Here is an 18380-nt window from a genome sequence, read left to right on the forward strand (position 1 = left end):
CATTGGAGGGTATTCATAGAAAATTCACTAGGTTGATTCCGGAGATAAGAAGATTGACTTATGAAGTTAGGTTGAGTAGGTTGGGACTATACTCATTGGAGTTCAGAAGAATGAGAGGTGATCTTATTGAAACATGTAAGATAATGAGAGGACTCGACAAGTTGGATGCAGAGAAGATATTTTCACTTTAGGGGAAACTAAAACTAGGGGGCACAGTCTCAGAATAAGGGGCCGCCCATTTAAAACTGAGATGAGGAGGAATTTCTGCTCTGAGAGGGTTGTAAATCTGTGGAATTCGCTGCTCCAGGGAGCTGTGGAGGCTGGGTCATTGAATATATTTAAGGTGGAGATAGACAGATTTTTGAGCGATAAGGGAATAAAGGGTTATGGGGAGCGGGCATGGAAGTGGAACTGAGTCCATGATCAGATCAGCCATGATCTTATTAAATGGTGGAGCAGGCTCAAGGGGTCAAATGGCCTGCTCCTGCTATTTCTTGTGTATAAGTGGGGTCCTGTCTGACCATGTTTCTTGCCTCTTGGAGGGAAAAGTCACAGTAGTCTGCAGTTCATTTGCCTGCCTTCCTGAATATTTGAAGCAAGTCAATTAATATACAAAAGCATCATAATTGCTTTAATGATTTAGCATTGTATTGTCAATTTTTAAAATATTGTTTGCATTTTTAAAACCTCAAGTTGCACAGTGAATGTCGTTACAAATATGGCACCATCCTTACTAAATTATTAAGTGTTAAGTCTATTTGCAATAGTAAGATGAACCTTCTGGAGGTCGATTCCACTCAGACATGCAACAATTATTTATTCCCATCAGCATCTCATGCTCTCCAACTGTTAATACAGTAGAAAGTCTGTCTCTAAATACTACAAATGGCACAATATTGTACTGTAAAGTTTCAACTTCTACAATTTGGGATGTATACTTTCAATGAAGAATTTCAGCCCAGCCTTCATACTTTGCTCTGAAATTGTTTTATGCAAAACATTTCTGTATTCAATCAGCTTGAAATAATAGTGAATGCAAATATATTCCATCAGTGTGGTTTAATTCGGATTGATGTATGAGAGAAAATTGCAGATTTACTTTTAAATGCATTCAAGAGCACTTTATAACATTTTCCATGAACAATACCCATGTATACTATATTAAATTAAACTTAGAGGGCTAGAATATCTAGTTTTAGCGATTTTGCTCATTTTTGGGCAATAATTATGGCAAAGCATTTTTTTTTTTTTTTAAATCGCTGGGGTACCGTTACCGCCAGAGCTCACAAAATTCGCCAAACGGTGAAGAGTGATAGCAATAAATCCAGCACTGCCCAACTGAATTTGTGCACCAGAGCTAAAATTTGTAACCGGGAAAAAAAATTTGGACCATCTGTGCATGCGCAAATTTTTTTTTTGTGCCATTTTTTTCTTCTTCTTGCGCTTCTGATCAACTGTCAGGGAGCGCCCACGCAGGTGTAGTACACCCAGGGCTGAATCAGCCATTTTTAGATTACATTCACAATGAAGGAAATGGGAGCAGGCAGCGAGCAGGAAAGTTTAGTAATGAGGCTAACGAGGCCCTCGTCACTGCTGTGGAAAGGAGATGGGCAGAATTAAACAGGAGGGATGCAAGTAAACCCCTCCCAGTAGTTTTTCCATTACATTTGACCAGCATTACTGAGGAGGTGTCTTACAACAATGATATCCGATGGACCCACACCCAGTGCCGCAAGAGGTTCAATGAACATTGCAGAGTTGTTAGAGAAAGCAATATTTTTATTGATGCACTCTTTTGTTACTTAAATTATAAATCTGAGGTAGGCTTAGTGTTGTACCTTATTTGCCATGAATGATCTTTACACATTAAGATTGCTTTCCGAGATCTTAAAAGATGTTTCTGCACTTCGATGTCTTCCTCATGAACCACTTGCAACTTCCAGGGCCATTAAACAGAGGTCTGTCTTCAATGCACACAGTATGGTATAAGTGCTTTGGTGGCGATCTGTGTGTGCCACAAGAGCAGATGGGCCCTCTGGTAACCATTCTCATTATCATCTTTGCAGGGGAAGATGTTCCACAACTGCTGGGAGCAACAGCAGACAGGAGGTGGCAGTCCACCCAGAACCATGCCTTTGACAGACCTCGAGGAAAGAGTGGCTGGTCTCTTTGGTGCCTCAGGGAGGGCAACTGCCCGTGGGGGTGTTGAGCCCCCGTTCAAAAGTGAGGGCAAGTCCTGCAAAATCCCCGGGCTGGATTAGGGCAATGTAATGTAGTGTCTGTGGACTAGGGTTAAGGCAATGTGATGCATTGTCGCTGCACTACATATAATGGAGTGGCAGCGGTCCTTCAACTGAGCCTGTGCTATGTGACCTTACTCATGTCACCCTGCCCCCTCCCCTACTGCTAACCACTTATCTGTTGTTCTGTTGTTTTCCATTTCCAGATGAGTCGCCGCGTGCGCCACATCCTCTAATGGAAGCTGCCACATCAGGCCGTCGTGTGGTGGGGGGGGGGGGAGAGAGGGGGCGAGGGGGACAAGTGCGAGGACCTTCAAGGAGAGGAGCAGACCGAGCAGCCTATTCCGGGGTGGGGGGGATGGGTGGGGGCAATACACTCAATACCTTTTTCCACCGGACAGCACCTCGTCCAAGGAAGAAATATCTCTAGTTTTCAGCCATCCGAGGCCCCGAATACAAGTGGCGCACAGCAACACACTCCCGGGGTTGAATCCCGTATGCCATCTCTCCAGAGGGCGAGTGGGCAAAGCTGGTCTGCTGACAGATAGGCGGACGTACACTTGGACATGGTGGGACTGTCCAGGGAGAGCGTCCAGCTCACCCAACAGCTCCTCGAGATATTGGTAGGATTCCCGCAAGCATCGCGGCACTATCTGCGAACATGACAGAGGTCGGGTCACAGATTATCTGTGCGAGCTGCGAAACTCAAGTGCAATTGATGGCCTCCATCTTTGACACTGCAATCCCCAGTGTCACACCCAGACCGACATCACCTTTGAATGGCGAGGCCAAGCAAGAGGCTCGCCACTCAGAAGCCGGGCCTTCCATACCCCTAGCTTCTCCAGTGGATTCACATATGTCGTCTCCATTGTCTCTCCCCCGCAATACAGCAGGACTCTAGTCGCCTTGCTGCAAACATTCTTGGTGCCAACTTGAGTAGGGTCATGATGCGAGGGAGTGGGGTTCGGGTGAGGTGTGGGGAGGGGAGGGGGGGGGGGGGGGGGGAAGGGGAGGAGCCGGAGGTAAAAGACGATCCGTGCAGGGGTTGTTCTTTTGTTGTTTTATAAAAGTTTTTAAAGTTTCCCAATTCTGTTGAGTTATAAAATGTTTAATAAATGTTATTCAAGTTTCTCACTTACGTTTACAATGTATAATAAATTATTTTGTTCACCTTAACCATTCCTGTGTAGTGTCTCATTTGCAGAATGACAGAGGGAATAGTCAACATGGTCAGGCAACGATCAAACGTGCCGTTCACTCCAAGCGTTGAATTATTAGCTGCTGACATAAGGCCTTTGCAGTGGCGAAAGCTCCACGAGTCCTCCCTTGTGGTGGTGGCATGAGTTCCTCGCCAGGCTCCTCGTCCTCCTCCCCAGGCTCCTCGTCCTCCTCCCCTCTCTCCAGAGGTGGACCTGCAGTCCCGTGGCAAATCCTATTCCCTCATGATGGCTAAGTTGTGTAGCATGCAGCACATCATAATGAACTTCAAGACCTGCTGAGGGGAGTATTGCAGGCAGCCTCCAGAGTGCTCCAGGCCTCAGAAGCGCTGCTTGAGCACTCCAATTGTCTGTTCGACGATGTTGCGTGTGGCTGAATGGGTCTCATTATATCGATGCTCGGCTTCTGTCTGAGGGTTCCGGGGGGGGGGGTCATGGGCCAGGTGGCGAGGCCGCAACCTTTGTCCCCCAGCATCCAGCTCTGGCCTTGTGGTTGACGCTCGAACAGGCATGAGACACTTCTATGCCTCCCGGTTCCTTTCAGGCATGGCATGGGACATATGCTCCATCTCGTAGCATGCTACACATTGCTGCATTCGCCAGGTGACTACTGCACTGTACGCTCCCTGGATATTGGGCATTTACTGCCATGATGTGCTGAGTATGGTTGCAGATGATCTGCACATTCATGGAGTGGAATCCCTTTCGGTTTCGGTAAACGTCTGGATTGAGTAAAGGTGCTCGCAGGGCGATGTGAACATAAGAACATAAGAATTAGGAACAGGAGTAGGCCATCTAGCCCCTCGAGCCTGTTCTGCCACTCAACAAGATCATGGCTGATCTGTCCGTGGACTCAGCTCCACTTACCCACCCACTCCCCATAACCCTTAATTCCCTTATTGGTTAAAAATCTATCTATCTGTGATTTGAATACATTCAATGAGCTAGTCTCAACTGCTTCCCTGGGCAGAGAATTCCAGAGAGTCACAACCCTCTGGGAGAAGAAATTCCTTCTCAACTTGGTTTTAAATTGGCTCCCCCGTATTTTGAGGCTGTGCCCCCTAGTTCTAGTCTCACGACCAGTGGAAACAACCTCTCTGCCTCTATCTTGTCTATCTCTTTCATTATTTTAAATGTTTCTATAAGATCACCCCTCATCCTTCTGAACTCCAACGAGTAAAGACCCAGTCTACTCAATCTATCATCATAAGGTAACCCCCTCATCTCTGGAATCATCTCTGTACCCCCTCTAAAGCTAGTATATCGTTCCTAAAGTAAGGTGACCAAAACTGCATGCAGTACACCAGGTGCGGCCTCACCAATACCCTGTACAGTTGCAGCAGGACCTCCCTGCTTTTGTACTCCATCCCTTTCACAATGAAGGCCAACATTCCATTCGCCTTCCTGATTACCTGCTGCACCTGCAAAGTAACTTTTTGGATTCATGCACAAGGACCCCCAGGTCCCTCTGCACCGCAGCATGTTGTAATTTCTCCCCATTCAAATAATATTCCCTTTTACTGTTTATTTTCCCCCCCAAGATGGATGACCTCACATTTTCCGACATTGTAGTCCATCTGCCAAACCTTAGCCCATTCGCTTAACCTATCTAAATCTCTTTGCAGCCTCTCTGTGTCCTCTACACAACCTGCTCTCCCACTAATTTTTGTGTAATCTGCAAATTTTGTTACACTACACTCTGTCGCCTCTTCCAGGTCATCTATGTATATTGTAAACAGTTGTGGTCCCAGCACCGATCCCTGTGGCACACCACTAACCACCGATTTCCAACCCGAAAAGGACCCATTTTTCCCGACTCTCTGCTTTCTGTTCGCCAGCCAATTCTCTTTCCATGCTAATACATTTCCTCTGACTCCGCGTACCTTTATCTTCTGCAGTAACCTTTTGTGTGGCACCTTATGGAATGCCTTTTGGAAATCTAAATACACCACATCCATTGGTACACCTTTATCCACCATGCTCGTTATATCCTCAAAGAATTCCAGTAAATTAGTTAAACGTGATTTCCCCTTTATGAATCCATGTTGATTGCACTATTCCTATCTAGATGTCCCGCTATTTCTTCCTTAATGATAGCTTCAAGCATTTTCCCCACTACAGATGTTAAACTAACCGGCCTATAGTTACCTGCCTTTTGTCTGCCCCCTTTTTTTAAACAGAGGCGTTACATTAGCTGCTTTCCAATCCGATGGTACCTCCCCAGAGTCCAGAGAATTTTGGTAGATTATAACCAATGCATCTGCTATAACTTCCGCCATGTCTTTCAGTACCCTGAGATGCATTTCATCAGGACCAGGGGACTTGTCTACCTCGAGATCCATTAGCCTGTCCAGCATTACCCCCCTAGTGATAGTGATTGTCTCAAGGTCCTCCCTTCCCACATTCCCATGACCAGTCATTTTTGGCATGGTTTTTGTGTCTTCCACTGTGAAGACTGAAGCAAAATAATTGTTTAAGGTCTCAGCCATTTCCACATTTCCCATTATTAAATCCCCTTTCTCATCTTCTAAGGGACCAACATTTATTTTAGTCGCTCTTTTCCGTTTTATATATCGGTAAAAGCTTTTATATCTGTTTTTATGTTTTGCGCAAGTTTACTTTCGTAATCTATCTTTCCTTTCTTTATTGCTTTCTTAGTCATTCTTTGCTGACGTTTAAAATTTTCCCAATCTTCTAGTTTCCCACTAACCTTGGCCATCTTATACGCATTGGTTTTTAATTTGATACTCTCCTTTATTTCCTTGGTTATCCACGGCTGGTTATCCCTTCTCTTACCGCCCTTCTTTTTCACCAGAATATATTTTTGTTGAGCACTATGAAAGAGCTCCTTAAAAGTCCTCCACTGTTCCTCAATTGTGCCACCGTTCAGTCTGTGTTCCCAGTCTACTTTAGCCAACTCTGCCCTCATCCCACTTTAGTCCCCTTTGTTTAAGCATAGTATGCTCGTTTGAAACACTACTTCCTCACCCTCAATCTGTATTACAAATTCAACCATACTGTGATCGTTTGTTATTCCTGTCTCATTACACAGGACTAGATCTAAGATAGCTTGCTCCCTTGCAGGTTCTGTAACATACTGTTCTAAGAAACAATCCCATATGCATTCTATGAATTCCTCCTCAAGGCTACCCTGTGCGATTTGATTTGACCAATCGATATGTAGGTTAAAATCCCCCATCATTACTGCTGTTCCTTTTTCACATGCCTCCATTATTCCCTTGATTATTGTTCGCCCCACCGTGAAGTTATTATTTGGGGGCCTATAAACTACGTCCATCAGTGACTTTTTCCCCTTACTATCTCTAATCTCCACCTACAATGATTCAACATTTTGTTCATTTGAGCCAATATCATCTCTCACAACTGCCCTGATATCATCCTTTATTAACAGAGCTACCCCATCTCCTTTCCCTTCTTGTCTATCCTTCCGAATTGTCAGATACCCCTGAATGTTTAATTCCCAGTCTTGGCCATCCTGCAACCATGTTTCTGTAATGGCCACCAAATCATACCCATTTGTAATGATTTGTGCCGTCAACTCATTTACTTTGTTTCGAATGCTGTGTGCATTTAGGTAAAGTGTTTTAATACTAGTTTTTAAAGCATGATTTTTAGTTTTGACCCCTCCTGCAGCCCCTTTATATTCATACATATTGTCCCTTCCTTGTGGTTTACACTTACCCCAGTGCTACTCTGCTCTGTTGCCTCCTGCCTTTTGCATCCTTTCTTGGGGTTCTGTTCATCTGAGCTCTCACCCACTCTAACTAGCTCAGAGCCCTCTCCTGGGTTCCCACCCCCCTGCCAAGCTAGTTTAAAGCCCTCCCAACCGCACTATCAAAACCACCCGCGAGAACATTGGTCCCGTCTCTGTTGAGGTGTAACCTGTCCGACTTGTACAGGTCCCACCTACCCCAGAAGCGGTCCCAATTGTTCAGAAACTAAAGCCCTCCCTCCTACACCAATGCCGCAGCCACGTATTTATCTGACTAGCCTTCCTGTTTCTACCCCCACTAGTACGTGGCACTGGCAGTAATCCCGAGATTACCACCTTTGAGGTCCTGGCTTTCAATCTTACTCCTAGCTCCCTAAACTCAGCTTTCAGGACCTCACCCCTCTTTCTCCCTATGTCGTTGGTACCAATGTGGACTACAATGACTGGCTGTTCCCCTTCCCTCCCCAGAATGCCCTGCAGTCGCTCAGTGACATCATTGACCCTTGCACCAGGGAGGCAACACACCACCCTGATGTCATTTTTGCTGCCGCAGAAGTGCCTATCTGCTCCCCTAACTATTGAATCTCCTATCACTATAGCCCTTCCCGCCTTCTTCCTCCCCCGCTGTGCAGCTGAGCCACCCACGGTGGCTGTGGACTTGGCCCTGGCTGCACTCCCCAGAGGCATGTGCGTACAGTCAGTGGCACACTGAATCTTGGGGAAGCCAGCAATTCGTCCAAAACTTACAGCTCTCTCATTCTGTGCCTCCTTGGTCATTGGGAAGTTTATGAAATCCATCCTGCATGCGTACAGTGCAGTAGTCACCTGACAAATGCAACAATGTGTAGCATACTGCGAGATGGAACATATGTCCCCTGCCATGCCCGAAAGGAGCCGAAGGCATAGAAGGCAAGTACCGCAGTCACCTTCACCGCGACAGGACAGTCCTGTTGCCACTGGCAGGCTTTAGGTCTGCCTTTAAGAGCTGGCATATCTCTGTAACCACCTCTTTTCGGAAGAGCAGTCTTCTAATGCACTGTACCTCAGACAACTGCAAGTATGAGTGCTGTTCCCTGTAAACTCGTGTGGGGGGTAAGGCCTCCTCTCCATACGTCTGCAACCTCTTCGATTACGCTCATCAATAAGCCAGCTTGATGCTGCATTGAAAAAGCAGCCAGGAATAATGGCTGACATAGTATAGCCCCAATTTTTTAAAAACATGTCCTTAAATATCCTTTAAAACGAACTATAAACTCACATAAAACTTCACTGTGTAAAACACAGCCAAATCCTTTTATGCACTGAATTTCTGCTCAGTTTTCAATATGGCGCCTTTAACGCTGGGTGCAACCTGGGTCCAACTAGCTTTTGCCGACAGGCTTCCGGGCGGATGGTAGAACGGGCGATTATTGCCGAATTTTCCGCCCGGGGCGATAGCGCAGGCCGATTGACGTCATCCAAACGGTCAAAACATCGGGCGGACGCTATGTTTTCGCGCTGCTGCAAAACCACTGCCGAAATTTCTGCCCGGGCGCAAAATGTTGTGTGACTTGTTTAGCACTTAAAAAAAAGTAATTTTCCCGCTTCGCCTAGGCGGAAAATGGTCGCAAACATGTTGAAAATCTAGCCCAGAGTGTCTTTCTAAATAAATGTTACACGTTCGTCAGGACCAGTTCTTTATGGTGACGAAAGATGACATTCCATTTGTATTACATGGAATGTTTTTACCAGCGTCTTGGGAATCACCTATTCCATGATTCTGTCCAGTTTTGCAGGAAAACCGCCTTGATGATGGTCACAATAATACTCATGAAAATGCTACCACAAGATGGTGCTGTAGGACACTTGATGATTTGAAGAAAATCAGTTAAAATTACTTTTCTAACATTATTGATTGAACAATGTAAATTATGGATATAACCTGTCCTCTTCAATACAGCTTATTCATACTGCATGAGATTTCCAAAGTTGCAGTTTTATTCATGTTGTGTGCAGTTTATTTTGTAGAAATATATATACATATATATATATACATATACACACACATATATACATATATATGACTGGTACTAGTACTTGAAAGGTTAACTTCTTACATTTAAGTTTAAACATCAAATGGATTTTTCACCCAAAAGCAAAGGTTTATGAACCTCTTAATGAAGCTTACAAAAAGAGCTTGCATTTATTCAACACCTTATCACGTGTATCAAATAAGTGCTTGCGAACATATGAAAATGTCAGACAGAAAATTACCAACTGGTCTATCTAGCCTGTTCCATACAATCATAATGTTTTACGCTTCACAATAGACACACCGCACCCCACCCGGAGCCATGTACGTACAGTGAATTACTATGAAGTACAACAGTTATATCAGCAAACACCATCATCATTTTGTACATAGTGACAGATTGCTAACAAGGAGATGAATGACGAGATAATGTCTACCCTAGCCCTGAACCCATCGCTCCCTGGCTTATCTGCCATCATCACCTCAAATAAACACACCCTCAACCAGTGTCCTTGGCAAACTACCACCCGCATCTCCAACCTTCCTTTCCTCGCCAAAATTCTTCAAAGTGTTGTCAACTCCCAGATTTATGCCCATCTCTCCCACAATACATTTGAATCCCTTCAATCAAGTTTATGCCCCTCCCACAGCACCAAAATGGCCCTTTTCAAAGTATTAAATAATATTCTGTGACTGTAACCTAGGTGGCATTACCTCTTTGTTTTCCTTGACTTCTCCTCCTACAACATCTCTGTTGTCCAGCTCAGTGGGCCTAACCGTGCTTGGTCCCACTCTTACCTACCTCTGCACAGTCACCTCAGTAGTCCCCAAGTATCCCCCCCTCAACCCCTCTGGCTCTCCACCACTCCTCTTTTAAGACTCTCTTTAAAACTCATCTCTTGGACCAAGTTGTTGGTCATTCCTCTGTCTTCTTCTTTGACTCGGTGTTCATTTTTTCCCTGAGGCCTCACTGAAGGCCCTTGGGATATTTCTCTGGTTAAAGGCATTAGATGTTATAGTCCAGATAAACTATGACAGGAGGTTCCACAATATGCTTGCTTTTTAACATCCTACAAGTCAAGGAGACTTGCCCAGCAGGATCTCATTCTAAATGCATCCTGCGTGTCTTATTACGATATTGCTATATAGGTATTTGTACAATCTCATCCTTACAATGGGGCAGAAATCCCAGCCTCCTTGGGTCCATACGGAGTTTGTACGGACCCGGGAAGGCATCGCAAAAAACGATTTTCAGCGCACAATGCGCATGCACTGAAAATTAGCTTTTCCGATCTGTCAATGGAGCTTGACAGATCCTCCACATCTCAGGAGCGAGGATGTTTGCATGGGCAAGATTGCGTTGTCTTGCCCAGGAAATGTCCTCAAAACTCTTGCGCCTGATAAAAGCAGGCGCACAGCCTACTTTTACAGGTGGAAGAGTTTTAAAACACACAAAAACATTGTAAAATAAAATTTTAAAAACACATTTTATTATTAAAAACTCTCCCAACTACGGTAAGTTTATTTTAAACCATAATTAAAAAAACTTTCTAAAAAAAATACATATATAAGTTCAATTTAAATTAATAAAAATACGGGAAACCTTGATCACCAATTTGTGCAACTCAAGGTCCGACAAATAGCAATAAGATAAATGACAAGATAATCTTTTTTTAAGTGATGTTTGTTGAGGAATAAACCTTGCCCAGGTTTGTATATGAAATCCCTGCTTTGCTTCAGTATTGCTTTGGACAGTGTTACGAAATCTTTTATGTGAGGCGCATATCCAGGACAAGCCTTCTAGAGTGGTGAAAGATTCAAGAATGCACGAATGTTGTGTAGAGCAAAATTTTCTGAATGGTTTCTTCTGCCTGCCCTCTCTGATTTGGAGGATACCCTATTGATTTAGGAGAGGGTACTGAATAAATGAGGGAGGATTTCCTTTCTTCAGAACTGGTAACATACAAAAAAGTTTCTCTCGAATGTCTAAATAAATTCAGCATTTTGAAGATAAGTGACAGAGAGACTATAACAGAGTACAGCATTCCAAACTTTCACAGTACTCACTGTGACAATCTTAGTTTGACGTCAGACACATTGTACTGTCCCTGGAATGGATGGCTGGAAAAGAGAAAAACATCAAGATTCATTTCCTAACTGACAATGAATAAACATTACTCAACGTAAGCACTGAGCTTGAAAGTAAAACCAGTTTATTGATATCTTTCTATAATTACAGTCTTTTTGGAACTAAAAATCAGATTTTTATCTACCCTTTACACACCTGTAACTGAATAACGCCATTAAGGCCAGTTAGATGGCTCCTATACCAGAAAACGATTCACACTTTATCCATTTGTTAAATGTTCGGAGCAAATGTTCTTTATATATGGTTAACGAAGTTATCAGATTTCATGTACATCTAAATTTAAAACCCATTTTCACATTCATAGGTTTAATCCATTCTATTACAGGTTTTGAATAAGCAAAAATGGAGATTTCCAGATGAACCTAATTTATTTACCTGAGAAAAGGTTGCCCGGCAATGCGGAATATGTAGACGTACCACTAGGCTGATGCAAACACAACCACTTTAAAATCAAAATTCAGTTTTGGTCCAGTGTCGAAGAGAATTTTGAGAAGGCATGAGACATGCTCATATTTAAAACATCAATAATAAACAAGAGATTATATATTCCGAATTAGTCAGTGCAAAATTGATGCATTTTCGAATATGTTGTGTTTTGAATGAGACATGTGCCAGCTCAAATGGATGTAAAACATCTGTGTTATTTGAAGACCAGTGGATTTCTCTCAATGCCCTGCTAAATTTATCCCTAAAACCAACACCATCAAAAACCAGATTATCTGTTAATTTATACCATTGCTATTTGTGGGATCTTATATACAAATTGGCTGCTGCATTTCTTTACATAAATGAAGACATTAATAAACTTGCAGAATGGGCATATAATTGACAAATTAATTTCAACACAGATAAGTGTGAGGTATTGCATTTTGGTTAGAAAATTTAGGTCATCAAATATTGCTTGAAAAATAAGAATCTAAATGGGGTAGAGGAGCAAAGGGATCTTGGGAGTACAAATGCACAAATCACTGAAGGTTGTGATGCAGGTCAATAAGGCCATAACAAAAGCAAACCAAACACTAGGGTTTATTTCTAGACGAATAGAATCAAAAAGTACAGAAGTTATGTTAAACGTGCATCAAACCTTGGTGCAACCACACAGAGTACTGTGTACATTTCTGGTCATCATATTATAAAAAGGATATAGAGGCACTGGAGAGGGAGCAAAAAAGATTTACAAGGATGATACCAGAAATGCGAGGGTATACCCATCAGGAAAGGATGAAAAGTAGAAGGCTCATAGGTGACTTAATAGAGATCTCTAAAATTATGAAAAATTTGGATAGAGTAGGCACAGAGAGAGCGTTTCCACTTGTGGGTAAGACTAAACTAGAGGCCATCAATACAAGATAGTCACCAAGAAATCAAATAGGGAATTCAGAAGAAACTTATTTACCCAGAGAGTAGTAAGAATATGGAACTTACTACCACAGGGGGTAATTGAGGTGAATAGTATAGATGCATTTAATGGGAGGCTAGATAAGCATATGATGGAGAAGGGAATGGAGGAATATGCTGATAAAGAGTTAGATGAGGAAGGTTGGGAGAAGGCTCGAAAGTAGCATAAAACCCCAGCATGGACTGGTTGGGCTGAATGGCCTGTTTCTGTGCTTATATTGTATGTAATTCTATGCAACACTGACTACACTTCAAAAGTAATTCATAGGCTGTGAGGCGCTTTGGGACATTCCAAGGTCATGAAATGTGCTATGTGAATGTAAGCTTGTTCTTTCTTATCCAATTTGATATTTAAACATTCTAATGAACTTTGATAGTGAGACAACCTCGAGCTTAAATACAAGTGTTTCTGTGCTGGATTTTGGCATTTCATACGCATTTTTAAACTGAAATTTAACTTGGAGTGATGGTAGTGGTTGGAAACCCGATTACATTCAGCTTGTGATGGTTGAAAATAGTCTTGAAAATAAACCTAGAATAATGCAAATGGTAGAGTTGAACGGACAGATACTTTGTGAACACTTGGTTTAAACCCGAAGAAAGAGGAACACACTGTAATTTACTGGCAAAACAATGAACCTCAAAGGACTTTGGTAGGGACCAATAGGCAATCCCATGGTCCAACAACCACAATCCAGTCTCTTAAATTTATCACAAACCAACAGATCTTTCGAGAGTGCTGTTTACAGTGAGATGCTATGCTGTGGGGTGGGAGGAAGGGGTGCATATCACCACTGAAAGAATTTGGAAATCTTCCCAGATTTCTCCTTAATGATCTCATAGTAAAGGATCCTCTAGGGAGGAGTGATCATAACATGATAGAATTGAGAAACCTGGGCCTGAAACTAGTGTCTTAAACCTAAATAAAGGCAATTACAAATGTAGTTGGCTAAAACGGACTGGAAAATAAATTAAAAGGTCAGACGGCAGATAAGCAGTGGCAAACATTTAAGAAGATATCTGATCATTCTCAAAGATATATTCCATTGAGAAAGACTCTACGAGAAGGCTGAACCACCCATGGCTAACTAAGGAAGTTAAGGATGGTATCAAATTGAAAGAAAAGACATACACTGTTGCGAAGATTAGTGGTAAGCTAAATTGGGACAATTTTAGAAACCAAAGGATGACAACAAAAATAAAGAGGGAGAAAATAGATTGAGAGTATTGAGAGTAAACTAGCAAGAAATATAAAAACAGACAGTAAGAGCTTCTGCAAGTATATAAAAAGGAAGAGTAGCTCAAGTAAATGTTGGTCCCTTAGAGGATGAGACTGGGGAATTAATTATGCAAAACAAGGAAATGACAGAGACTTTGAACAAATATTTTGTATTTGTTTTCACAGTTGAAGATATAAAGCATCCCAATAATAGTAGAAAATCAGGGGGCAAAAAGGAGGGAGGAAATTTAAACAATTATCACTGGAGAAAAAGTACAAGGCAAACTGATGGAACTAAAGGCTGACAAGTTCCCTGGACCTGATGGCCTGCATCCTAGGGTCTTACAAAAAGTGGCTGCAGAGATAGTGGATGCATTAGGTGTAATCTTCCAAAATTCCCTAGATTCTGGAGCGGTCCCAGCGGATTGGAAAACCACAAATGTAATGCCTATATTCAAGAAAGGAGGGAGACAGAAAGAAAGAAACTATAGGCCAATTAGCCTAACATCTGTCATCGGGAAAATGCTAGAATCTATAATTAAGGCAGGACATTTAGAAAATCATAATACAATCAAGCAGAGTCAACATGATTTTATGAAAGGGAAATCGTGTTTGACAAATTTATTAGAGTTCTTTGAAGATGTAACGAGCAGGATGGATAAAGGGGAACCAGTAGATGTAGCGTATTTGGATTTGCAAAAGGCGTTCGATAAGGTGCCACATAAAAGGTTTTTACATAAGATAAGAGCTCATGGGGTTGGGGGTAATATATTAGCATGGATAAAGGATTGGCTAACTAACAGAAAACTGAGAGTTGGAATAAATGGGCCATTTTCAGGTTGCCAAATGCTAACAAGTGGGGTGCCACAGGAATCAGTGCTGGGGCCTCAACTATTTACAATCTATATTAATGACTTGGATGAAGGGACTGAGTGTAATGTAACCAAATTGCTGACGATACAATAAAAGGTGGGAAAGCAAGTTGTGAGGAGGACACAAAGGGCTCAAGTTTTGGAACCCCGCTAGAACGGTGCACATCGGAGAGGCCCGCCTAATTTGTAGAACAGAAATTGCGCCGAATACTTATCTCGTGATTCTCCAATATCTGTAGGTCCGTTTCCAGCTTGGCGCAGCGCAGCAGGAGCTGCTGGGGGCGGAGCTACAGCCCTGCGCCAAAAAGAGTGCCGGCAGCTGCACGCTTGCACAGTGGCGGCTGCGTGCATGCGCAGTAGCTACTGGCCCTCCCAGCACATCCTGTCTCCAGGCGACGACCCTATCCCTGGCCGAAGGAATGTCGCTCCTATCCCGGGCCGAGTGGCCTGACAGCCCTTACTCTCTTCCGCGGTGGCCCGCCCGGCATCTCGCTGGGGGCGGGCCCCGCCCGAAGTCCTCGGCGGCAGCCCGGCATTTCCTGGGGGCAGGCCCTGCCCGAAGTCCTTGAAGCCCACATCGGCAGCAGGGCCCGCCCGACCGGCATCTCCTGGGGGGGGGGGGGGGGGGAGGGGGGGGGAGACCCATCCTAGCAGGCTGTTGGAGGGCTCCCGGTGCTGCAGTAGGTGAGTAGAAACTTTAAATTTTTTATTTATTGATTGATTTATTTATCGTTTATTATTGATGACTCCTCTTTATTTGTAAAAGTGAAGTGTTTAATGCTTGTAAAATCCCCTGACTTCACTCTAACTTCCCTTCCCTCCGCCCCGCACCCCCCCCCCCAACTATCCCCCCTCTCGCTCCCTGCGCCTAATTTATAAAGTGTAGGCAAGGTTTTTCTGAGCGTACAAAAATCTACACTTACTCCATTCTAAGTTAGTTTGGAGTAAGTTTTCGCTGCCTAAACTTGCAAAATAGGCGTAGGTGGCTTGTAACGTCCCCTTTTGGAAAAAAAACACTGTTCTAAAACAAAACTATTCTAACTCACTAGAACTGGAGCAAACTAAATGCCGAGAATTGCAATTTCTAAAGATACTCCATTCTAAAGTAGCTGCTCCAAAAAAATAGGAGCAACTCGAGCCGAAACTTGAGCCAAAGAGTCTGCAAAGAGATATAGATGGGTTAAGTGAGTGGGCAAAAATTTGGCAGATGGAATATAATATGGGAAAATGTGAGGTTATCCACTTTGGTAGGAAGAATCGAAAAGCAACATATTATTTAAATAGAGAGAGACTACAGAATACTGTTGTAGAGAGATATCTGGGTGTCCTCGTACATGAAACACAAAGTTAGCATGCAGCTACAACAAGTAATTAGGAAGGCAAATGGAATATTGGCCTTTATAGTAAGGGGGATGGAGTATAAAAGTAGGGAAGTCCTGCCATAACTGTAGTGTACAACAGCAGTTGTGAGACCACACCTGGAGTACTGCGTACAGTTTTGGTCTCCTTATTGAAGGAGGGATATACTTGCATTGGATACAGTTCAGAGAAGGTTCACTAAGGTTGATTCCCGGGATTAAGGGGTTGTTTTATGAGGAAAGGTTGGGCCTGTACTCATTGAAAGAATGAGGTGATCTTATTGAAACATAAGATTCTGAGGGGGCTTGACAGGGTAGATAGTTCCCTTCATGGAGGAAATCTAGAACTAGGGGACACAGTTTCAGAATAAAGGGTTGCCCATTTATGATGGAAATCAGGGGGAGTTTCTTCTCTCAGAGAGTCATGAATCTTTGGAATTCTCTACCCCAGAGAGCTGTGGAAGCCGAGTCACTGAATATATTCAATGAGATAGACAGATTCTTGAACTATAGGGGAGTCGAGGGTTATGAGGAACAGGCAGGAAAGTGGATTGAGGCCAAGATCAGATCAGCCATGATTTTATTGATCGTGCGGCCTACTCCTGTTCCTATTTCTTATGTTCCTCTTTTGTGAAGATCTAATCAACATTGAGATCTTTACCCAGGTGACTCAAGAGGTTTGCTCTCGGGCACTGAACATTGTTGATGCTGCTTTGGTGCACGAGTTTGATGAACACACTTGGGACTTGGAAACATTTAATTTCTTATCCCTAGTCATGTGAGACGGTGTAAACCCTGCCCTAGAAAAGTCTTGAAGGACTGGAGTCCAAAGACTGACTAAAGCTTATTTGTACAAGTCCTCTTTTAAGCTGGAGCATTTGTCCTTTTAAAATTTAGATTTGAGAATTGATTATGTGATTAAAATTGGTGGCATTTTGGGTTCAGAATCACCTTCTGGGGCTTAGAAAACTATTAGTTCTTGTGAACAGCGAGTGTGGTTGTCATATTGTTGGGAGTAGTGCAGTCAAAGAACAAGCTCTTCAAATCGCCCAACATTGGAAAAATGTGACAGGACAAGCAAAGTTAAAATTCCTAACTTGCATAAACTGAACAATGATTCAATTTTCACCCAGATTCTTGAACTTCGACCAGATATACTAGGTGAACAAGAGCTTTCTATCAATAATAACTTGGATTTATACAGCATCTTTAACATAGTAAAATGTGCAAAGATGCTTGACAGGAGCATAACAGACAAATATTGACACCGAGCCTAAGGAGGAGCGATTAGGACAAGTGAACAAAAGCTTTGATCAAAGGGTTGGTTTTTAAGAAAGGTCAACGAAGTGTCGAGAGGTGGGGAGGTTTAGGAAGGGAACTCCAGAGCTTCGGTCCTAGACAGCTGAAGGGACGGTTGCCAATGTTGGGTGAAGGAAGAAACATGGGGAAGGGCTTTACCATAAAGGGATTTGAACACGAGGATAAGAATTTTAAAAGTGAGGCGTTGAGGGACCAAGAACCAATGTAATTCAGCGAGCACAGGGGGTGATTGGAGAATGGTACTTGGTGTGAGTTAGGAGACGGGCAGCGGAGTTTTGGATAAGCTTATGTTTATGGAGGGTGGAAGATAGGAGACGGGCCAGAAGAACTTTGGAATAGTCGAGTTTGGGGGTAACGAGCATGGCTGAGGACTTCAGCAGCAGATGGCCTGAGGCAGGGATGGATTCGGGTGATATGATTGACATGAAAGAAGGCTGTCTTGGTGAAGGAGCAGATATGTAGTCGGAAGCTCAGGTCAGTGTCAATTAGAATGCCAAAGTTGCGAACAGTCTGGTTCAGCCTGAGGCAATGGCCAGGGAGAGCAATGGAGTCGTTGGCTAGAAAATGGAGTTTGTGGCAGGGACCGAAGACGATGGCTTCAGGTTTCCCAATCTTTAATTGGTGGAAATTACATTTCATCTGAGACTAGATGTCAGATAAGCAGTGACAAATCAGAGGCTGGAGGGGTCAAGAGAGATGGTGGCGAGGTAGAGCTGGGTGTCATCAGCGTACATGTGGAACCTGATGTGTTTACAGATGGTTACTGAGGGGCAGCATGTAGTTGAGAAATAGGAAAGGTTCAAAGGATAGATCTTTGGGGGACTCCCAAGTTAACGGTGTGGAGGCAGGAAGAGAAGTCAGTG

General features: G+C 43.3%; 1 protein-coding gene across 3 annotated transcripts in view; it reads right to left on the reverse strand.

Annotated features, from left to right (window-relative positions):
• avl9 (AVL9 homolog (S. cerevisiase)) overlaps positions 1-18380 on the reverse strand; it is a 145963-nt gene that overhangs the window by 11331 nt on the left and 116252 nt on the right. For all 3 annotated transcript variants that reach the window (XM_070889373.1, XM_070889365.1, XM_070889355.1), the window contains one exon: positions 11269-11322. In XM_070889373.1, coding sequence (XP_070745474.1) covers positions 11269-11322 — 54 coding nt within the window. The remainder of the gene's footprint in view (positions 1-11268; positions 11323-18380) is intronic.

The sequence above is a fragment of the Pristiophorus japonicus genome, chromosome 1 (assembly GCF_044704955.1).
Source record: "Pristiophorus japonicus isolate sPriJap1 chromosome 1, sPriJap1.hap1, whole genome shotgun sequence".
NCBI lineage: Eukaryota > Metazoa > Chordata > Chondrichthyes > Pristiophoridae > Pristiophorus > Pristiophorus japonicus.